Here is a 24,862-nt window from a genome sequence, read left to right as displayed (position 1 = left end):
TATTTATATATTTTGTTTTTCATGTGGATTTGTACGACAATTTTGAACACCACAAAGTGAACTGAACAAACATTATATTTTTGGTCCTTAATTGCCCACGTGAGCTGATAACTCAAGGTAATTATTTTGTGACGTCGGTTGATGGTGGGTTCAACGAGCCATAATTCAAAAGGTTGGTGACCAATCACGAGAGGCGATTTATACGGATATCTCGTAGGACACAATTGTGACATCGACGTGGAGTCCTAAATGTTTTATAACATTCGGTGCCCGGTCGTGGATAGGACCTCCATGGTGATCCTAAGAGTCGATTCTTTTGACTATAGATTGTCTCTTGAGACTAAGGCGATTTTGGGTGACTTTGGTTTCTTTCTCACGGTCATCCGTAACAGGGGCCAAGTAAATTTTTTCGGGTCATTTCATCTTTGTGCTTAGATCGGAAGGAGTCGAGTTGAAGGAAATATTCAGCCTTTATCGGGTACTCGATATTTCTCAGGGCCACTCGAGGAGTCAGAATCGAAATGCATAGCCATGCTCGAATACGAATTCGTTTTATCAGTTAAGTTACTCTCTAGTCGGGGAAACCACTCTTGATACAGATCGATTGTAAAATACGACCTTTGCGGAACCGGATCTGCAAATTGTTTTACATTGAGTGGGAGAAATTTTAAATGAATATGAGATTCGGTTATCGCACATACACTTGTACGGACAAGTGGGAGTTTGTTGAATTTGTGTCCTCTAGTTAGTGCGGATAACGTCATTGCACATACACTTGTACGGACAAGTGGGAGCTTGTTGGGGTGGTGTCCTTTACAGTTAGTGCAAGAACTTATAAATCTCTAAAAGGATCAAAGGGTATACTTTTGTATTATAATCAGTTGGTCCACGTTTATCAATAACGGTTGGCTTGCTAGATAAGTTTGACGTTATTGTCATACAGATGGCGGTGATCAACTGGTCCCTAAAAGTCACACCTATAGGATACGTTTGAGAGATGTGACGGTATGAAAATACAGTCATGTTGATGCCAGAAAATTGACTAAGCAGTTAGTCCGAGTTATTTGACTAATAATTAGTCAAAATGCGATGTTGAGATATTTTATTTAATACGGATTAAATAAAATTGGCTAAGGCGAATTAAACAGTTAATTCGTAAATTAAATATAAACGATTATATTTAATTAATGTATATTGAATTAATTATACAATATTGTCTGTGTTGGACATGTATTAATATTTCAGCTAATCCGTGTTATTAGTTGATATTTTAATAGCCGATAACCGATGACGATTTATAATAAAACCGTGTCATATACATTTAGCATTTTACGAGCCGGACCACGAGTTAAAATTAAGAGGAAGTGGAAGCCCACTTCCCCATGAAGGGCTCGGTTTGGCCGAATGAAAAGAACAAAAAGGAGAGCTTCTCCTTCTTGTTAACCTAATTCATTTGCAAAAGAAAATTAGGGTTTTGAAGAGTATTTTCCTCTGAAAAACCTAGATCTCACATCTAGCAAAAACTTACACAACTATTCTCTCAATATTGCAAGGCAATTAGAGAATACATTTCTAGCACAAGGGCATAGTCTCAGACGGTCTTGGGTGTATCGATTAGGAGGAAATCTACTTTGATTTCTGTTCTTAGGCCGCATCTCAAAGGACCCGAGGTTATTTCTAATGCTTTATCGTTTTTCTCATGTTTTTCGTTTTATGACAATAATCACATATAAAATTTGCGTTATAGTCCTAATTTTATAGGGTATTATACGGATATTACCCCACAGGTTCGTGAAAGTCAATGTCGACGTAGGGGTAAAGGAGGGCGATGGGGTTGGGGTAGGGGTAGGGTGTGTGTGTCGTGACGATCAAGGGAGGGTTTTATGGGCGGTGTCGAGAGGTTTTAAGGAGGTGTGGGAACCACATGTGGCCGATGCTTGCGGTGATTGAAGGTCTCGAAGCGGCTGTACAAAAAGGACATTCAAATGTCATTATTGAAAGATACTGTCTCCAAGTTATCAAAGCGTTGAAGAAGAAGAAGGAAGGCCATTCTGAGTTTTGTTTAGTTTTAAGTGACATTTTAAATTTATCTTGTTCCTTTAATTCTGTTATTTGGTCATATACTAGTCGAGCTAATAACTCTGTTGCGCATACTTTAGCTCATTTATATCCTAGAGTGGTAGGTCGGTCGGTCGGAGTGGTCGGATGTTTTGCCTCCGATTGTGAACATTGCTATTATCGCTAATTCTTTAATACATTAATTGTACCCTTGGGGTGCTTTCTCAAAAAAAAAAAAAAAATAACTCCATAAGCACAGAGGTTTTACACAAGAAAATCAAAGGATTGATAGTTAAACTTAGACCATGTTCTTTCTGACTTATTTTCAATTCACTTCAGCTCAATTTTATTCAGTTCGGCTTCATTCAGTTAAGCCCATTTCAATTCTACTCATCTTAAATTTAATAGTTTTTACGGAAAATTCACGTGGTACCCTCGAACTTTGCCATTTTGCACGTGGTACCCAAATTTTTAAGTTTGTGTACATGATATCCTCCATGTTTAATTTTCCTGCACAACATGCCCTTTTTATCGCTATAAAAAACTCAATTGCGCATAACTCTTTGACCGGAATTCGGAATCGGCCAAGTTTTTTTCCTAAAATGATTATCTCGTCATAATCTACGATTTGAGAGAAAAAAATTGTCGACTGACATTTTATAGGGTTTTTTTTAACGAAAATTTCAAATCAACCATATCTTCGATCTTAAATTTCCGAATGACCATTTTTGTTTTATCAATTTATAGATCTCGAAAAGGTAATCAATTTGAAAAAAAACATTAGTCAACCATATTATTATTATTATTATTATTATTATTATTATTATTATTATTATTATTATTATTATTATTATTATTATTATTATTATTATTATTATTATTATTATTATTATTATTAGTGGTAGTGGTAGTGGTAGTGGTAGTGGTAGTATGATGATGATGCGTGGAAAGTAAATCGTTTTAGGTACAGTTTACAGGTGATCAAAAGGCCCAAGCTAATAAGCCCAGACCTTGGTCAGACCAACTTTTTTGCTGGGCTTAGGCCTTTTATTTAGGCTCAAAAATCTCATGGGCCGGTCTATAGTAATTTTTGGCTGGGTCTCCATCAAGACTTGGGCCCGACTCGGCTTAGCTTTACAAAGGAGGATATTTTCTAAAAAAATATTTGTTAAAAGTAGTAATAAAAGTATAAGGAACTAAAAAACTACTTAAAAATTAAAAATTATGACTGATGACGTCTATAACATAAATTACATCTCTGACTTCTATAATTTTGTTAGCTTTTATAAAGTACTAGTTGTTTCTCCGCGCGCGTTGCGCGCGGAACCCCAATATGTAGAACGATCTAGTGTAATTGGAAGACGTATTTCTTTGGTTTGCCCCTGCTCTAATATTCTCAGTTCATCACATTATGAATTCACTCATCTGATGCGTGTTTTATACTGTATTAATTACACTCGGAAATGGTTGTAAATGAGTATTTTATTTGAGTCCGAATAAAACTTTTCTTTCATCCTTTGTTTACCAATTCTCAATATGTTAGAATACAAAATCTGGCATTAAAAGTGTTGGCCAATAGTTTAGGTAGTTTATGTATTAGTCGTAGCAACAAGCAAGTAACTAATAGCCATAGCCGCGGTCATAGTTTTTTTTTACTATTATGTGACAGACAAATGCTAAACATTTGTGCACGGAGTACGAGAAAGTAGACTAAACTACATTTCTTGTCCCTTAGGACATGGGCGCGCGGTACCCCAAGATATTTTCATCGGCTTGTGTATGTCTTTGGCTTGGTGCTGTTTGAAGTTATCCTACAAGTTAATGCAACGAATGTTCTCACTCTTAATTATCTACTGAAATGCATCTATTAAATAGTGAGCCATATGTAGACTGCAAAAAATCCAAATCCAGATTTTTTCATAGTTTAGAGGCCATTGCCATTTTTGCCACTGTTTTAAAAAATACCCACCGAACGGCGATGCCTTTCTGAAAAACGGTAAACATGTCGGGATTGATTGCTATACACCTGCTATTTCTTCTTACCAGCTCTACAACTTCAATTATCCTATAGATCTAGTGACCAAAGGCATTACTACGTAGACTACCAAGCTAAACATCCCATTTCATCCACCCTAGTTGCTACTAATTTACATAATAAAAACTCCAAGGAAACACTAAAAGACCTTTTTTTTCACCTGAAAAGACTTCTGAATTGCGTCACATTGTCCGTTCAATGTTCACAATAAAATATGCATAGAGCACATGATAATCGTTGTTAACATAGTTAATCATGACAAAATACACACATTTATTTCACATAGAGCACGTGGGATTATCTTCACGACAGTTTATTAAAGAAGAATGGGCCGTTGTTCATAATGTTGGACACCACGCGCTACACAAAACTTGACGGCTGCAGTAATGTTTCTATACTTCGCCATAGCTCCCACACACCTGAAACAATAGAAAGTGGAGAGTTAGTTCTATTTGCTCGTATTTTGTTCCTACATGGTTGAATGTGAGTCCAAACAATGTACCTCAATTTAAGTCCATTATCTTTCCTCATTTTAATTTGTGTATGTTGTATACATACTTAAGCGCTAGCAACCTTGTTTTCAAGTATACTTTTAAAAGGTTGCGAATATAGGTCATCGGCCCTAATTTGACAGATTTCCAAAAGGCAAAATGTATTTCTAACCTTTCACCACGACCTGATCCCCGCCCTTCTCAACATTTCAAAAGAGACGATATTCTTCACAGAGGATGTGTCAGCGTCGTCACCTTTGTGTATGTGCTGTAATACTTTGAGAGCTGTTGTGCCGACCTAGCACGTGAAAGAGCCACATATAATTGCCCATGCGAGAAACATGGTTTAGGTAAATAAACACCAACTCTTTCCAACGTCTGCCCCTGAGCTTTGTTTATCGTCATAGCAAAGCTTAACTTTATAGGAAACTGCCTTCTCTCAAAATTAATAGGATATTTCGACCCTTTTGATGGTTTCAATGTTATTCTTGGAAGGAATACACGTTCCCCTATGTAATACCCGGTCGATATCTCACATTCAACCATGTTTGGGAAAAATTTCTTGCAAATTAACCGCGTTCCATTACATAGCCCCGCTGCAGGATCGAGATTTCTCAGTAAAATTAATGGAGAGTTTTCTTTGATTACCAGTTCATGTGGGGTCATTCCAGGAGGACAGAGTGTATTCAGGAATTCAGACGGGTATACGTTACAGCTGTCGTCAATGACCCTATCAAAACTCTTGTATATGTATTCTCGGCCCGGGAATTTCTCTATAAGCAATTTGTTTATTAAATCCACATTGTTGTTCCTCGGTGTTAAAATGGCCCTATCAGTGAAAATGTCTGAGCTAAATGAAATATGCTTCACTTCAGGGAATACTGAATCAACTAGAAGCTCTACTGGGCATGCAATTCATTAGGTTTTAAGATTAGTAGAGGAGGTAAATTCACATTGGAAGATTCCACTAACTGTAACAGCCCATCTCCAAGTCTGAGTAGGAAATCAGAGAACTCAGGATCTGCCCTTGCCCTTATGTTCTCAGTAAGACTAAACTTTGTGAGGCTAGGCCAGATTTTTGAACTGACAATGCTAGTCTCAACCGCCTCCTGTTGTGTACGGCGTGGCAGGACAGGGGAACTTGACGGAAATATCCGCCAAATACAACAATTTTACCGCTGAAGAGGTTTGATTTGCTGCATACATCTTGTAGTAGCAAGTTAACGGCCTCAATGTTCTCTTTCTTTGCTATATTAGCCTCGTCCCAAATTAAAAGAGTTGCTTCTCTCAACAAACAAGCAAGACTACCTTGCTTAGGAACAGCACATGCAAGAGATTTATCAGTGTCGAGCGGTAACTTGAACCTTGAATGTGTAGTCCTGCCCGTTGACAAATTCGACACTGCGATTCCTGACGTAGCAGTAGGCAAACATATTTTGCCCATCGCTCGAACTTTTGCATAGAGAGCACCATATAGGAAAGTCTTGCCTGTTCCGCCTGGTCCATCGATGAAAAAAGCCCCAGGTATGCTATTTTTCACATGATACATTATTGTTTTATATGCACTTTTTTGGCCCACATTTAGTTTCTTTATAGAAGCGAGTTGTTCATGAGGAACATGAGCATTAAGAGCATCCTCTATATCCCTAGTACTATGCAGCCCCGTCTCTTCTGCAATCTGTAGATGTTGTAGGTTAAAATCTGCAAAAGTTATGCCCATCCCCTCTAAAAATTCTTCAATCTGCCCAGCAGTCAACTGTAAGACTCTATGTTCGTCATTCCCAATTTGTTTTCTAGAATCCTCTGAAAGAGCTTCGTAGTACATTTCCTAAAAATCTTTAGGATTATTTGGGCAGCTAAAAATGAGTATCGTTGCAAACAACCGGCGCAAAGCATGCGGCATTTCTACCTGCACGGCCTCGTCTATACAGTGATCAGCTACATTATCCTGCTTCAGTATGCCCCTTTTAAGAGTAGCCTCTTGAAATGATGTGTATATAATGCCCTCAAATGTCAACAGGTCTTCAAAGGACGTAGGACCCCTTACATGCGCCAATAACAACTTGAGATAATACCCCCTTCTCCAGGAGCTGCATGTGCAACTCTACCAATTGCAACCCCACGGTCCCTCGCCTTCCATTCCTTGCGCTTCCCATTCCAGACAAAGTGCTCTGGGAATACGCTATACAGGTATTTTGGACCTCCTTTTTGTTTAGAGTTTGCCTTGAAAAATTCAGTCAACATAGTTTTTATTCTATGTTCATCCTCTACAATTCCTTGCAAGGTTTCGTGTGGTTCAAAGCTGGCCGTTTGTCCATTAGGTGTATGTACAGGTAACGCGTGAACAGGTGGGTAAATATCGAACAAATTGAAACCAAAAATCCTCCAAGCCACTTCCGGAGGAGAAACCCACCTACCAGATTGATACCTTTCAATCTCATCTACATACTGAGTGGTTTCCCCAGCTGCCACATTGAATTAAATACGATCGTGGCCTTTGTATACATACTTATATAGGTATTTGACGACCTTTATAGTGGAACACACCTCAACATTAAGATGGCAGTCAAACATTGCGAGAAGGTAGGGATTGTACGGTATTACGGATCTATTGTCCATCTTAACTTTCCTAACCAAGACAGTCTTTCCAATGTCCCGCCTTCTATACAGTGGGTAACAATCCGAGCCATTTATGGTGAAGTCGCTAAAATTCTTTGGATACTCAGACTTGCACACTCTTTTACCCTTCTGAAGAGTCTATTGATCCAAAATACTCAAGGGGGGGGGGGGGGGTGAATTGAGGATTTAAAACTTTTGAAAGCTTTTTCGATTATGTGTATGTAATTGATTATTTAAAGTTTATTGATTAAACTTTAACTAATCAACTAGTGAATGTAAAACGAAATAAACAAACGAATGAAAGAACGAGGAGACACACGGTCTTTGAAGTGGTTCAGTTTCACAAGTCGAAACCTACGTCCACTATTCTCGATTAATAAATTTAGTACCTTTCTACGGATTACAAATTTACTAACCCAACTCGTACAACAAACTCTAACTGTAACTCAATGAGTACCGTTAAATACTCGAGTGTCTAACTTACGCTAATAAGAAAGCACTAATGATTCTTGCAAAGGTTCACGTTAATGAACAAGTAAGAAATCAACTAAGCACTATTATCTTATAACGATAACAATAAGAACGAGTATACGAGTTTAAAACACACGACCTTTCAAAAATAACAAAACGGTTTTTCTGCTTGAAAACACACGGTTTGCTTTGTAAAATTAAAATTAATTTTTATGCTTAAGGTCTCTATTTTAGATGTTGTAAAGAGTAAAGTATTTATAGGAAGGAAAGAGTAGGGCAACTCGGTTTACACAAACCCTAATAGCCGAATATAGGAGATATGTTAACAAATCATATCTTCTATTATTTATTTCCTAAAAGCCTTAAAAGATAATAAAGAATATTCCAAAAAATAGAATATAATCTATTCAAATATTTTCTTTACTATAAATTCTAAGATATGATAAGATTTCCTAAAACAAGAATATCTTTTATCATAAACAAATATATTAAGCAAGATATATAAGATATGTAAAGATATTATTATGGAATAAAATCTTTACCAAATACACCTTAGGTAACACGAGATATCACGGATCATAAGCCTCGTGACTCGTGCAAACCCTAGCTCAACATATGGGTTAGAATTTAGGTTTTAAGAGAGGCTTTGTTGAAACCCTAATTAGTAGCATGATCTAACTCATAAGTTGGTCCGAAACAACTACTAGTCAACGTTCCACATAAAACCGAACTCCGCATTAAACCGGCTTTAATATATAATACTTTTATCAAAACATTTAAAATAAACTTTAAACAATTTTCAAAACAATTTTGAAACCTTATAAGTCGTGTATAATAAACTCAGCATCTCAATGTTATAGTAGGAGAGCTATAACATTGAGCTCTTTTACTAGTAATGTTATAGCTGCAAAGCTATAACTTTACTAATTCAAGAAACTCATTCTTGGTTATCATTACGAGATAATCACCTATACTATTCTAATCTTCAAGGAGATCTTCTAGTATAGGCTACGTCATCATCCAAGCTTGATTAATCTTTAGACGGACTTCGTCTTCTCATAAATCTTGAATGAATCTTCATATCGTTTGATCTTGAATAGAGGCTTGAACATTTTATACTTTCATCACAATCTTCTTTGTTGCTTGTATTAGATAAGTTGATTCTAAAACACTTAGACAAACGATTACGCGCAACAAGTATATAAAATATAAAACACCTTGACATCATCAAAACATAAACATATAAGCTATATGGTTCAACAAATTCCCCCTTTTTGATGATGGCAAGCCTCCTAATTTGTGACTAAGTAAAGAGTTCCCCTTCAATATAATGCCGTCATCTTAATAATAAAGATCAACTCAAGATCAAAACGATTTATCGAAAACCGAAACTTTAAGGACTTTAAGAGACAATCGGTCTTGACAAGGAGCAAGCTTAGGTAGATGCTTAATATAGACGTTTTTTCCCCCTCTTGACATCATTGAAAAGTTAAGAACAAATAAACAATGACTAGAATAATATAAGACGAGACACGAGATAAAACGTCATAAAGAGCAAATTTAGCACGCATAACTATAAGCATCTAGAAGATTAATTATCAAACAAACTTAAGAAAACATGTTTAAAGCCGATGGGCCGAATGAAACACATGTTTAAAGAAACACTTGGGCCATAATCCACAAGTGTATGCCAAAATGGGGCCGAATGATAAGTTTGCAAAACACACCATGAGAAAATTAAAAAGAAAGCTAAAAATAGAAAGGGCTAAATATGATAAGGCGAGGGTAGATCAAATGTTGCGGGTTTTATACGGGTTCACGTAGTCGGGCCGAGTACGATGCTCCAAGACATCGAGACGATCTAAGGAGCTCCGCACAAGCTGAGAAAGACCTTGAATACTACGTTCAAAGTTGAGCACCTTCAAGGACAAAGCTTTCGTGGCCTCCAATGTAAGCGATTGATCACTTGCCATAGCCTTTCCGTGCATGACCAACGCTCCACCTTGACTCGTGAGAAATGTAAGACAGTCACCATGTGGGAACACTTCCCCACGGATTGCCTTTAATTCCCGTTCAAAACCCTCTAGCCTCTTATCCACCTCATCCATCCAATAATAAACCCGAGAAGCATCCAAACCCGACTCTAAAGACCGTGACGGTCCGACTTGAGATAGGACCGTAGCCAAATTGGTTGAATGCTCCTCAAACTTCTCCAATAAACTAGTCATAAAATAAACCTTCCAATTTCGCCTCCATAGCCCCCAAACCCGAATCACCCGGGCTTTTCTCAACATCCTTGACAAGAAGTAACTCGGGTCCATCAACGGCAAGACCCATAAGCTTGATCAACCTATCACACATGCAATCCCGTGCACTTACACCGTAGCTATCCTGTCCCACCACTTGTTTTATTTCTAACAACCGAGACACCCACATCCCATATGGTAGGTCGATTGTTGTACTTAATTTTTCCTTGGTAACCGTGAGACTCGTTTGGATGATACGATGCAACACAAGACTTGCCAAGTTCACTTTTTGTCCCTCCAACCACGAATAGATTATAATAGCCTCATAACTCGAAACTTTATCTCGACCTCCTCTCCTCGGCACAACCGTGTTCCAAAGAAAGTTCAAGAGGAACTTGATTTTTGCCGAGAGAGGACGAACAACAATATTACCTCCGTCCGTCCCAACCTCCTCAAAGTACCTTTTAACTAACATCTCCTTTTCACTAACCACATGTAGACACCTCAAAGTTGTCTACTAGCCTTAAAGGTACCCGATGATGAGGCTAAAATTTAATGACTAAATGAAAATTGATAATGTTAAAATTAGAGGCTCTTTACGCTTATTACCCGAAAATCAATAAAATGGCATAGAACCACACTTAAACGGTTAACCCTCTATTTTCATTTTAGCCCGCTTTAATATATTATTGGCACGAAATCAATAGATAAACTGAGGAGCGATGATGATGTTACTAAGCTCGAATAGACTAAGGACGTCATTAAGTATGCTTGTCAAAGCTTTGGGATCAAGTAACCAGTTATAGGCCCAAATTATGTTTAATGGGAAGCCCACATACTCCACTAATCCTAAACAAAAACTCATCTACTAGCAAAAATACGAAAGAAAACAAGAGGAAAACTTGTATGGCAAGTCAGACGTGCATAGTGAAGCGAGATTGTCAAGCGTCGCACGTGTGTTCTAACCAAAACCAGCAGGAAGTCTATCATCAAAAGATTTCAAGTTCCACACAAATTCCAAACTCCAGCTCACTATAAATATATCAGTGCCTTACACAAATAGAGGGGACAGACGACGAATATACACCATATAATACCACTACCAGATTCATAATTTTATACTTTTATGTACCGTCTCAAATATAATATTCTATCGCAGAATCAAACCACATATAATAAATTGTCCCAATTTCATATAAGCAAGATAAGAAATAAGTTAATTTTTAAAATCGAAATTTATTAATAATCAACATCCACATGTAGCGCAGTCAGTGCAGGATTCAAATAAGTTTTTCTTTACTGTTTCTTTTTCTTTTTATTTAATTCTTTTATTTTACGTTTTATTTATTTTCTCTATTTATTGTATTGACTAACCTAGTTTATTTCTCTTTGTATATAATTTGTATCGTTTTTCTTATTCTTTTGATAAATTTCGTCAAATATATAATATTACAAATAAATAGTAGAGGCCGTCAGTTTGATGGGCGATCCGGGTGCCTAACACCTTCCCTGATCGTACCTTTACCCCCGAATCCGCAATCTTTGGTTTAGACCGGAGTGACGGATCAGTCCCCATACCAGGGATCAAAAAGGGTCTTTTCCATTAAACTTGTTTTTGTATGTTTTTTTATAAAACCTACTGGCGACTCCATATTATTTACTTATATACAAAAAAAGAGATTTTTTCAGGGATCTCACAGTGGCGACTCCGCTGGGGGCTTAATAAGAGGGTAAGACTTGAAATTTATTTATAATCTTATATATTTGACTTTTGTTTTACCTGCATAAATATAACGATGACGTATTTGTTACATATTCTGTGCCTCAAAATTTTAATTAACATGGTTGTGGCGTGCGTAAATGGTGTTTTAGCTTCACAGAAGCCAATTTGAAACAAGTATTAAAAGAAAAGCTTAATTGACTGGTTTTACATGAAGTATGGTCTCTCATAACTAGGGATGGCAATGGAATCCAGATCCTGCCCAGATCCTGGAATTCAGATCTTACGGACCGGATATGGATCGCAATATCTTAGATCCAGTGGATAAGGATATGGATATGGATCGTATGGTCGAGATCCAGATCCTACCCTTAGATCCATTTTTATTTCATTTTCTTAAACAATAAGTTAAGTTAAACAAATAATAAAACTATATGCTTTGTTTTTATAATATATTTTCATAAATCAAATCATGATTTTTTCTAATTAACATTTTTCGCTTAAAAGAAATATTTTTCTAGTGTTATTGTAATTTCATAAGACTTTATTTTTATGTTTTTTAAATTTTAGCTTTATTATTTGTATCTAATAGAGAAAAATATTAGGTTAAATCGCAATAAAATCCAAAAATTAATAATTTCATATTTTAAAAGGGAGTTTTTCTTTTACTGTCAAAAGGATATGGATAGATCCTGATCCAGTCCAGATCATGCGGATCGGATATGGATATGGGAATTTCAAATCCTGTAAATATGGACCGGATCTGGATAAGATCCAGATCCTATCCATTGTCATCCCTACTCATAACAATATGGTGGTGTTTTATTTACATATTTTGTTGTTTATGCATTAACCTTTTTATTTCTTTTGTGTTTTTCTACGATCTTGTTTCTGTTTATATTATTTTGAGACAAAAGAGGTGTGGGCTCCCCGTCAGCCAATATCACGCCATCTAAGCTACCCTAATTTACCCTCGGTAAGTATGTTATATACTTAGAAGGTCCATTCGATCGACTAGGCCTTACACATATTTTCCACCTCATGATGTCGCGTTTTGGCAACTCGTCTGGTCCATATGACTGGGGAAGCACAAAAGCGAGAGATACCCTCGGGTATTTTAATGTTGTGAGTACCCAATTTCCTACCCATAAACCTAAGCATAGATCCCGTAGAACCTTTGTTAGGTCATATTATGTGTATTTTGTATGTTAATATTTTCGACATAGTCTCGTTGTAATAATTAGCCAAAAAGAAAAAAAAGGTAGTTTAATATGCATTGGCATTGATATAGAGACGTGTCTCAGTAGGCGTCGGCATCATGTACGTACATACACATTAACAAATTTGGTCTATAAATTGGCACTAAGATTTGTACGTACATATACATATGCATTTGCACTCACTAGCCTTACCCACTTCCTGTTTCATCTCATAAGTATCTGCACATATATCTCTGAGCATCAGCATATAGTAGTATGTATAGTAGTATTGAAGCGTCTGCATCATAGTCCGTCAAGTCCTGCATGTGTCAAATATTAGTGTTAGGTTACATGCGACACTCAGTCCATTTAAGCATTTAGTATAGGCAGTTCGACGCACGGACTTCACATAGTAAATTTCATTCTTAGACAGTGTCTCATATAGAGCATGCATTACCTTACTAATCGTATCTAGGCTGTTTTCCTATGAGCATTTGCATATAGTACCATCCTTGCATAACCCAGTCCAATGCGTCCTCAATAGAACCTCATGATCAGCATGTCAAAAAAATTTTTACTAGATACTTGCATTTAGATTTCACCTAGCATGAGATAAATAAGTTTCTTCATTATAGGGAGTCCTGCATCTCCTTCGCCATATTACTCCATACTAGTCATGTCTCCTATAAAGGAAATAAAATCATTTTCTAAAAGCTAAGTCATGATCTGGGATAGGGAGGAGTAAACGAGACCCTAATTTTAATAGCCACTCTAGATGGGGAACAAAAGAAGGGTACAGGAAGACTAGACAATACTAACTCACATATAGTTTCCATCAAAATTTGATTAAAACAGGACCATCCAAGTCCTTTCTCACTTGCATATATATAAAAAAAACTAAGAGTAAGAACAAAAATGTCAATAGAAGAAGAAAATTCACTCTTATAGTCATATCATCTCATACGAGTGTTCCTGTCTAATTAAGATAGGACCATCCAAGTCCTTTTTGCGTCCAAAAAAAAATGAGCACATGTTATTTTTATTAGTCACTTGTTCTACTTTTTACCCTTAACTAGTAGAATAGACTAGAAATACTTTAGGGCGTATCTTTTTAGTGTAGATTAATCGACCTCTTAGTGTCAGCCTGAACGAGGGCGTGCATTTGACCACCTTTTCTATCTCCTGTGGTGTGATAATTCCTTGATCGTCGTGTCTCTAGGTGACCTCTAGGTTTGGAGACTCCATCTTCTACTCGATTCGTCAAATTTTCATATATTAAATAACTACCAAATGAGCACAACTCTCTATCTACCATATTCATAACTTCTCATATTTCAAATGACCACTAGATGAGCACAAACTCATATGATCGACCTTTTTAGCAAATATTGTCATCCATTTCCATTAAGGCTAGAAGACTAGCCCAAAAATATTAAAATCAGATTCCTAGTATACCCGTGCCTAAACTTACCAAATAAAACACGGGAGCACATACTCCATGCCCTTAAAACAAGATAGGTGACCACAAGTCCCTTAGAATGAACTTAAGACATGAGTCTAAATACCAATACATTTTCAAGCAGGAAATCCAGCTTCAAGACTCTCAAATATTCAAAGAGAGAAATTATGATCTCAATAGATACAAATCCGATGTCAAAAGTCTCAAAAATCCACAAGACAACAAAATCCAGCCAAAGTTGCAATTTTATCCCATATCAAAAATCTCAAAAATTCAAAAGACAAAAAAAAGTTCCAGTAAAAAAAAAAAAAAAAAAAAAAAAAAAAAACCCAGTCCAAGATGCAAATAAAAATTGCAGAGTAGTCACTTTTTCATCTCTCAGACGAGTCAATCCACAGTTACTTTGTCTCCATTCCTCTTGGGACGATCCTTTCATTCATTTAGGTGAGTGAGAGAGGCACACAGATCTCCAGTGCCTTCTAACACCATAGACCCTTCCACTCCATTCCATTTATCACCCTCGTTTAGCATCTAAGAATTCGGTGGATGTACACTACACTTATATGGTCACAAAAGTATTTTATTTCTATAGTATTAGTTTTGGGTAATTAGCCGAGCTTGTTATTGTAAAGAGGGCAAAACTCATTTTAAAAATCTCAAAATCCAAGGAAAAAAAAAATAAGAAAAAACTTTGGCAAAATCACGACCCACACCAGGTCGGGAAAAAAAAATAAACAGAAGAAAGACCTGAACAGGGGGCTACCACAAAACATATAGTGAAGAGTTTCAGTTAAGTTCAGTTCAGTTAAGACCAGGAGCATAAGGAAACACTCAGCGCACATGTTTGACTACATTTAGGCAATGACTGACCAATAATATTGTAAGGACTTACAAAGCAATGACAATTCAATAGGCATAACACCTAAGCAGCTAGGAGTAGAGTACTATGTCCCTTGCCCAGATCATGCTCAATAGCACGTTTTTTTTAAAAAAAATGAACAGGACTAGAAATGAGATGTGTCATGTGTCCGTGGTCTATTTTAGGAAAAGAATGCATTGTCAATTAGCTAGTGTTTGTCTCCATTGTCTTAAGTACGTTAGCATCTTGCATCATTAGCATCATAAGCATTCTAATTGCATTATCAGCATACTACTTGCGTCTTACATCATAAATTATTTGCATTAATGTCATAATTGCGGAATCAGTTCAGTCGTATTATCAAGCACACTGCTTTATTCGAGAAATCGGTAAAACCATAAAACCAAAAATATAAAAAAAACAAAGAAGAGAGCATGGATTCAACATCAGTCGACTAAGAAAGGGAAAGCACCCATAATTTGGTCAGAAGCTATGTATCAAACACACAACTTGATTCACAAGACCATTAAAACTATCAATTCAATCATATAATCAAGCATACGACTTGACCAGTAAAGAAATAAAACAAAGAAAAGAGGCATAAATATGAATCAGTCAATAAAGAGACGGAAATACTCACAGCTTGATTGGAGCTGGTGCCAAGAAATCTGTTCAAATGTCACAGCCAAGGGTTCGACAATGCTCCATCATCAGTCATCCGGTCACCAATCCGAAGCTCGAACGATTGCTTATCGACGGTACAATAACTGTCGCTGATAATATCCCATATCAGGAGCCAATTCAAGGGTTCTCCAATACCGACCATCTTTTTGCCAATCAAGCGCTCGAATGACAGCCACGACGGCACAATCGATGCTGGATTCATTCCATATCAGAGAGTCGTACTGGTTTGATTTCATTTTCTTGTGAGCAATAATAAATGAAAAAAATTAATTATCGGGTTCACAAAGTGACGATTGATTGGAGTTTCGTTGAGCAACGATGGAGGAATTTAAGAGAACTAATTAGAGAATGGGATGAAAAACTAACCTGAAGTCATATTACGAAGGAAAACTTGATCGCTAAAATTGGTATCTGTCATTCCAGCATGCAAACTCGGTTCGAAAATCATTGATCATCTTGTCCCCAACAAGTTCATTCGGATATTGCGGCACACCTCCGCTGATTTCATTCAGTTGCTAATTTCATTCTATCTCAGGAGCCAACAAGTTCGACGGTTTACCGCTATCAGACAGTTGCTAATTCGCCAATCTAGCGATGGCTATGACGGCATAACTTCTGTTGATCGCCACCCATATCAGGTGTCACAACCAAAATATTCAATGGTGCTCCGATGTCAATCACCTTGTTCCCCATCGGTAGCGGAAATGACGGCCACAGCGCAATCGACGCTGATCTCATTCCATATTAGAGAACCGTACTGATTTGTTTTTTGTAGTGAGCAATAGTATATAGACGAATCGAAGTAAAACAATAAGTGGAAAAGGAATTGAAGAAAATCAATCAGAAATTAAAGGTGATGTTTGATCGGTGGGCTGAATAAAAGCAAAAGTTGATTTTTCTATCCTAAGCTTCAATTGGTTGAAGATAAGGCTAACTACTCAATTGTTAGACGCAACATATTATCAAGTTAATGAGATGGGTCCACTCAAATTAGGGGTGAGCAAAGTTCCACTGATAAACACTCGTCTCTCCTTTTCAAAATGGAATTTTGCAATTTCTAATCCAAGTTCGTAAATTAAATTTTACTTTTCTCACTCATTCCCCAAAATTCAAATTTTATAAATAATTTCAGACTATTTTACAAAATTTTACAATTTTAAAATCCTTTGGTCGGCAGGCCCTGACATGCATCTGAGTTCTTAAAATAAAATTTTCTGAACTTGCCCTTTTTGCAAAATGAAATTTTGCAATTTTCAAATTTATTGGTCGGCTGGCCCTGACACGCATCAAAGTTAGTAAAATAAAATTTTACATTCTATTCCTTTTTTCAAAATAAAATTTTGAAATTCCTTGGTCGGCAGGCCCTGACATGCATTTGAGTTCTTAAAATAAAATTTTTTGAACTTGCCCTTTTTTGCAAAATAAAATTTTTCAATTTTCAAATGTATCGCTCGGCGGGCTCTAACACGCATCTAAGTTTGTAAAATAAAATTTTACGATCTTATCCATCCTTTTTCAAAATTAAATTTTGAAATTCCTTGGTCGGCAGGCCTTGACATGCATTTTGAGTTCTTAAAATAAAATTTTCTGAACTTGCCTTTTTTGCGAAATAAAATTTTGCAAATCCTAGTTTGTAAAATCAAATTTTACATTCTAATCCCTTTTCAAAATAAAAATTTTGAATCCTCAATCGGCGGGCCCTGACACACATTCGAGCTTGTGAAATCAAATTTTGCAGGTTCACCCTTCAGCTAAACAAAGTTTAGCTATTCCAGATTCCAGACTAACAAAACAAAGTTTTGCTTTACCAGATTCCAGACCGGCGAAACAAAGTTTTGCCATACCAGTTTCCAGATTGGTGAAACAAAGTTTTACCATCTTCATTCCAGATTGACAAAACAAAGTTTTGTCATGCCGATCCTGCATCAATTTGAACAAAGTTTGGCTATACAAGATTCTGCATCAAGTGAAACAAAGTTTCACTATACCAGTTTCAAACCAACGAAACAAAGTTTCGTTGCACCAGTTCCAGTTTCATTCCAGATTAGTAAAACAAAGTTTTGCTAAGCCACTCGATTACCCGACTACTCCGATACCTAATGTAAGAGGCCCAGTGCACGTTTCTTATCCTTTATCTGTCTCCGACAGGACTACTTTGACCTTCGTCTTACTCAGACTCGGTCAAAGTGGGGGCTTCTGTAGACACCTCAAAGTTGTCTACTGGCCTTGCGGGTACCCGATGATGAGGCTCAAATTACATGACTAAATGAAAATTGACAATGTTCTAATTAAAGGCTCTTTGCGCTTATTTCCCCAATGAATTACTCAAAATGACACAAACCACCTTAACCCTTCCATTTCCTTTCATTTCACCTTGATAATTATATTTTTATAAGCTAGATGTAAGAGTCTTCAAATGGGGTATTGTCCGCCAAAAACGGATCCATGTTGTATTGTAGTGGCCATAAATATAATCGTTAAGTCAGATTTATGTAATAACAATATAATAAATCGGTCCAATAAATTAAGGCAACCCACCTTATTATTAAGTGGCCCATAATTCATGTTGAGCTCTTCATATTCGTATGACTTAAGGCCCGTATTACATCCGTATAATTGAATGAGACCGCATGAACTAGTACGTGAAATGGCGTTAACATAATTCCTCTTTGGCCAATGATTTAGACATGCAAACGACAATTGGAAATTAGTTGGAAGTGGAATTTGTGTAAAATATAAAGTGCTCTCTCACTGCAAGGAGTAAAAAATTGATTTTTACAAGCTATATAAATTCTTATCTTATACAAACTTTGGGCGTGGGTCAAATTCCAACATGAAGGTTGTATAAATACTCTATGTTCGTGGCAATTGAGAAAAAAACAGACAAGAGAAGGGCGAAAGACGTACACAACACAAATAATACACCGAGCGATTCAAGCCAATACCAGACATACTCTACAAATCAACCATCTCAAATATTCTATCCCAATTTCAAATCAAACTACATACATAAATCGTCCGATTCATATAAGCGCATAAGAGTTAGTTAATTAACAACAAAGTCAAAATTCATTAATAGTCAAACATCCGAGATAGGCTCGAGGCATAAGAAGCGACATCAAATAAGTTTTTCTTTACTTTTTCTCTTTAATTCTTTTATTTTGTCTTTTATTTATTTTCTCTATTTTATTGTATTTACTAACCTAGTTAATTTATCCTTGTCTCAAATTTATATCGTCTTATGTATAAAATTATATAATTAACATTTTTTATTGTTAGTTTCGTCAAATATATAATATTACAAATAAATAGTAGAGGCCGTCAGTTTGATGGGCGATCCGGGTGCCTAACACCTTTCCTGATCGTACCTTTACCCCCGAATCCGCAATCTTTGGTTCAGACCGGAGTGACGGATCAGTCCCCATACCAGGGATCAAAAGGGGCTTTTTCCGTTAACTTATTTTTGTATGTTTTTTATAAAACCTACTGGCGACTCCATATTATTTACTATATTTCAAAAGGAGATTTTTTCAGGGATCTCACCAAAGTACTTGTGGGAGGGAGTACTAAATATAATCGTAGTAATTGCTTTAGGACTGAAGCTTTGTTCTTGTTTTATCACCCATCCTAAACAAGAAGGATCATCTGCAAATTCTACTAGTACATTACTTAGTAAAAAACAATAAGATGAAACCACGTTTGAATATCTTATGTTTGCTTCGCTTTTGATGTCACTCATCATACTTGTTCTGTCGAAAAGCTTCTAAACCCAACTTCCACGACACTGGTTTTAAACAAACCAACATAGACTTTCTCGAGGGCTTCCATATGCTTGCTTCGCTTTTGTTGTCAATACATGGACTAAGAAAAAACATACCAAATTTGAAATGAACTCACAACTTAATCCACGGAATGCACCAATTTCGCGTTCTCATGACTGATAAATTCCAATTATGTCCGCTACTAAACTAAAAGCAAATTAGAACGTTATTGAAACCAGGTTCATCTGGGATTTCCAGTTTAGTTTTACAAGTGTTGCAAAACAGCAAACTCCAAAGATATGAAACTACATTAGAAAGCTCTAAAAATACTATGTGTTCCTTAGTGAAATAGATCTGCACATATGACCCCTCGTTATGAACTGTAACATCTGGTGCAAGCCTGGGTTCACTAGTTTACCTGACCTAAAACCATGGAAAACAAATTAGCATTAGTTTTGCAAACTAAGGTAATGAATGTCGGACATTTCGTTAATCAATCAAACTGAAAAAGAGATGGGAGTAAGAAAATTAATCAAATTGAGAACTCCTCAAATCATGGCAAGTCAAAATGTCGAGTACAGGCAAAGCGAGAACATATCCTATATACTAGCAGTCTAGCAAAGTAGGCGACTTTTCGACGACTTTAAGGGGACAGACAAGAATAACAAACAACAAGGTGCAACATAACACAATGATGCAATTGGGTTAAAACTAATACCCTTAGAAGTTAACAACATTTAAATCAAACCAAAAGAAAGCGTAACCTTACCTCGATTAATAAGGTCATAATTAGGATTAATACTCAACCACTCTAAATCCATAAGAGAAGTGCATATACAGGATCATAGATCAATTAAACAGCTAAGATGTTCATATAAATTTTATTTTGGTTGGTTAATTACAATATAAATTACATGAAGTTGAGTAAGCAGAGCTACACATAGTTCGTATGGTTCGTATTGAATATTAGTTCGCACCTGACCCCGACTATATATATATATACACACTTAAAAGAAGAACTTTTTAAGCAATATTATTAGCTAGAAATTTTACATATTATCTAAGGAAATAAAATATTAAGAAAATAGAAAAGCTACACTGTTATTAGCTAATAAATGTAGGATAATTTGAATAGAACTACAAGTCAACAACTATATACTAATAATCCTAATTTAATAGACATCTACTATGTTAGAGACTCCTTATTCAATACCGTTTTTGTATTTTGGTATGTGAATTTATTTTGGCAGGTTCACAAAAATTCTCACTTCTTTTCCAACATATGTCTTACATAATCTCCTTCATGTGTAAATTATTAGGGAGAGTTTTGCTGCTTTAATTTGGTTTTATGTTTATTTTTGTGTTTGTGGCCATATGATTAGCAAGACTACTAATTAATTATGAAGATCTTCATCATATTTGCATTGTATTTTTTATGTTGATAATTTATGTAATTATTTTTTTTATGTTTCTATGTGAGTATGTGGAACTATTTTTGTCGTTTACTATAATCTAATATTTTCTTTCTTTTGCTCTGTTCAGGTCACTCGATGCATCCAACCCATCAATAAAGGTATGCCTTTTATTTGTTTTCTCCCCACATCTCTTCTCTAATGTTTATTTACGTATATTTATGTTACGAAAAATAAATTTGTTTCACCGTAATCCTAAAAACGCTAAATAGGTGTTTTAGAAAAAAAGATACTCCGTATATTCCCTTCATCCTACATGTGGATAAAAGATCGTAGTTGCTCATTCATGGACAAAAATTACTCTTTTATGGTCTTTTTGTCATTAGTTTTCCATACCTTACCCTTCGTCAAAAACAAAATAAATAAACTCTCTCTTATTCGATTCCCGCTAAATTAATCAAATTCATCAAATTACTCAATTATCGACATTAATTCTCATGTCGATTAAGTAATAATACAAGAATCGTCAATTAATCAACAACGATTTGAAATTGAGAATTTCCAAAAAGTTAAAGTTATGATTCTATGATAATAGTTTTTTTTTTTTTTGAAATAGATTCTATGATAAAAGTTGTATACATGGATGTTCTGGTAAAAATTTACCGAGTTATTAATTTAATTAGTGAGTGATAGTGATTAATCTATGGCCAACGACGGAATGAATGCAACGAATTTAACGAACGAAAGAACGACGAAATAAAAGATTGTTGCGTAGAGTTTTGGTGACGCGGAAAACCCGATGTAGGAACAACCGCGGGCGAAGTTGGAATCCAACCAATTTGGCACTATAATCAAGACGGTATTACGCAAGTAAGGAAATACAAGGATTAATATGCTAGCGAGATAATGTTAAATAAAGACGGGATGTCGAGTATGAGAGTGTTGGTGTGTCGAATGATATATCCCTCTCATTATGACTTGCTCTTCTTTATATAGTTGTTGATACTGGGTCTGGAGTCAAAAAACGTTTTCCCTGCTTCTGCTCCTGGATTCATGGTCAACCCCATAAGAATAGGGAGTGGTTACTTGACTTCTTCACGTGGGCTTTGATAAGAAAATATCCCACATGTGTTTGTTTATAACTTTGATCCTATGGCCCTCAACCCGCCTGTGGACAAGGCCCTCGGGAACTGCGTCCGCGGGATCCACACCTGGCATAATCGACTCGAGGTTCTTTCGAATCGAATTAAGACATATTAGAGTCGCCACCAAGTTTTTTGGGAACTTGGAACCGTTCAAGTCAACTTTACACCTTTCATCGAAAAGCATAAAGCCAATCGACTACGAGTGATTAAAGATAAAGACTTGTACCCTATATCACTCGATTTGAATGACTCTCGTAATCCAATGGTATTTAGACAGATCCACAAACCATAGATCTTGAGTAAGGGGTGAGGGTACGTGTTGGGAAGCCCATAAGGACACCCAACCCCGCCCGTCAATAACGGCCTCTACTAAGTCAAGTGTCGGATTTCAAACAAGGTCATAGCTACTACGATGTATGATATGCAAACGTTGTTTTAACCCTATCATGTGACAACAATTTCTATGTCGTTTTAGATGCAACTAAACTAACTTTGTCAAAGTTGTAATTTAGCATGTGGGTTGATTGATCTAACAACATGTAAAGCAAACAAGGCTTGATGGGAATGGGGGAGCCGTTGGGATCTATCCTATTACAACCCAGGCATTTCATGCCGACACAACAATAAATTAAAGATACAACTCGATCTAAATACAATTGCTACATATAACACTATACACGACAACACACACGGCCATTCGGCCTAGAAAACCGTGCACAAAAGGGGATGACTCACGGCCTACATGACACACGGCCTTGGGTCACTCCTCGTAATGCGTGCTTTCACTTAATCTTATCGAATTAGACATAGGGCTACGCACCAAAGCATGCATTAGCATAAACCGGGCCATATTGCTTTAAACAACATGCGGTTTACTACGCTCCTACAAACATTGGGGAACAACCGTCTAACCAAACAAGACTAAGGTTTTTGAAAGAGGTTTTTTTACTCGATAAAAGAAAACTAACTCGAAAATTACAACTCGATAAACAAACTATAAATTACAAGCTACAAAACAACAAAGAACAAAAGATACACAAGGAAAGAAGAACGAAATGAGAAAGACAGGAGACACGGCCAACTCACGGCCCAAACCAACGACCACCCTCACGGCCAAGACAAGGCCACCCTAGTTCCTAGGTTAAGTTCATTGGTTAGATCGAATGTTTGCGAAGAGGGATAGGAAACAAGTTAGAAAACGAGTTAGAAACAAAGTTGATTGATTGTCGCGCAAAGTGTGTTTCACACGGCCTAAAGGGTCCAATCAGGTCAGATATCATAAGATTAACGCTTACTCGTCGAGTGTTAATAGGAAGGTGCTAATCACGCACTCCTATGCTAGCGAGAAATCAAGTGATAAGAAAGATGCGTTCAATTATTTACAGAATTGTTAGTTGATTTTAAAAGCTATGTCGATGCACCCTAATGTGTCTAATTAGGTTATTAAATTAATTTAATGTCATCTAAATACGTCATAGGTTAACAATCAGAGGTTAAACTAACATACAACGGGTCCTAGGGTTTGTCGATTTGGTAAAAACAATAAGGGGGTCAAAAGCGAAGAGCGAAGTTAGACAATCGTTTTATTTATGCCCTACCTTGAACACGAGGATATGTAAATGAGACGGGGGTGTACGACCGACAGAAGTAGCGGTTTCTTTTCCCATCTCAAGTCAACGCGGGTGTTCATGGTGGTACTTTAACTCATACTCGGACTAACTAGTTTCATAATTAATTTAAAACAATCGATAAACAAACGAAAAAAAACAAACAAAAAAAGACAATAAAAAACGAGCATAAAACAAACGAAATAAAAGGGAGAAGAGGAGGATTTGATGCACCCTCAACCTACATGTATCGTTGACACCGTCTTGGGTCGTAATCGATGGTAGATTTTATCTCGAGAGGCCGTCGTCGACGAAGAATAAAGCAAACACGCGTTTTGGAAACTTTCTGGACAGCGATTTTCAAACGATGATATCTCCCTCGTTTCACGACGAAAATTCGATTTGAAAGATGTTTTGAAAACTAGAAAGAGAGGAGAATAGGAATCTTAAAGCAACCCCTGCTCGTTTTGGGTTATTGGGCACGAAAAACGAGCACAAACAGAACTGGACAGACAAGAATAAACCGCGAAAACAGAGTGTTATTTCACTCTGTTTTTCGAGGGATTTCGTGTACTCTCAAGGGCAATTTGGCTCGTAAATATTTGTCTAATGTGTAGATGGATGTTATGTGGTTAATTAGAAACAAGAAACTCGAATTTTTATGAAGGTTTGATGGAGGAACGAAAGGGTTTTCGAGGAGGACACACAAACAGTTTCAGTTTGTGTGTCGGTTTTGTTTAGGGTTTTTGAAGGATGTTTAGGGTTTGTTTCTGAGGTTTAAAGCTTGTGGGTGATGGTAGGATGTATGGAGAACTTAGAGGAATGAATGTATGGTGAGGGGGTGGTATTTATAGGGAGTTAAAGTAGGTTAAAAGAGAGGAGGAGGCAGTCGGGCTCAATCCCGTATGGCTGCTGTCCATCGGTTTTTGTGAGGGTTTGAGGGGGGTTTTCTTGGTGATTAAGCTAGGATAATATGGGTAGGATACTAGAGTATGGGTTAGGGTTAATGGGTACGGGTCTTGGTAGTGTTTGGAGCGGGTTTGGGCTCGAGAATTGGCTCGCAAAAACAGGGGGCTCGGTTTATGCGTGGGCTGCT

At 36.6% G+C, this 24,862-nt stretch overlaps 1 protein-coding gene and 1 long non-coding RNA gene across 2 annotated transcripts; both read right to left on the bottom strand.

Annotated features, from left to right (window-relative positions):
* Positions 1-4,812: 4,812 nt before the first annotated feature.
* Positions 4,813-6,828, bottom strand: LOC141629254 (uncharacterized). The gene is made up of 5 exons (XM_074442283.1): positions 6,660-6,828; positions 6,494-6,564; positions 5,789-6,412; positions 5,557-5,693; positions 4,813-5,434 (listed from the first exon to the last, which is right to left on the bottom strand). Exons 1-5 carry the CDS (start codon positions 6,826-6,828, stop codon positions 4,813-4,815), a joined length of 1,623 nt encoding a protein of 540 aa, XP_074298384.1.
* Positions 6,829-12,892: 6,064 nt separating this feature from the next.
* Positions 12,893-16,773, bottom strand: LOC141627097 (uncharacterized). Its single transcript, XR_012536658.1, has 3 exons — positions 16,208-16,773; positions 15,798-16,080; positions 12,893-13,159 (listed from the first exon to the last, which is right to left on the bottom strand). It is a non-coding gene; the product is annotated as an uncharacterized LOC141627097 (long non-coding RNA).
* Positions 16,774-24,862: the final 8,089 nt, after the last annotated feature.

This window comes from Silene latifolia, chromosome Y (assembly GCF_048544455.1).
Source record: "Silene latifolia isolate original U9 population chromosome Y, ASM4854445v1, whole genome shotgun sequence".
In the NCBI taxonomy this organism is placed as follows: Eukaryota; Viridiplantae; Streptophyta; class Magnoliopsida; order Caryophyllales; family Caryophyllaceae; genus Silene; species Silene latifolia.
The sequence above is the reverse complement of the archived record's forward strand: the minus strand, read 5'-3'. Positions and strand labels throughout refer to the sequence as shown.

Bases quoted from the DNA above. Each gene is read 5' to 3' on its own strand.
- LOC141629254 (XM_074442283.1), bottom strand. From the start codon at position 6,828: ATGTTGACTGAATTTTTCAAGGCAAACTCTAAACAAAAAGGAGGTCCA. The intron at 6,413-6,493 runs GTAGAAATGCCG...AAAGATTTTTAG, and splicing joins GTATAGACGAGGCCGTGCAG to GAAATGTACTACGAAGCTCT. The intron at 5,694-5,788 runs GTATGCAGCAAA...CGTACACAACAG, and splicing joins TTAACTTGCTACTACAAGAT to GAGGCGGTTGAGACTAGCAT.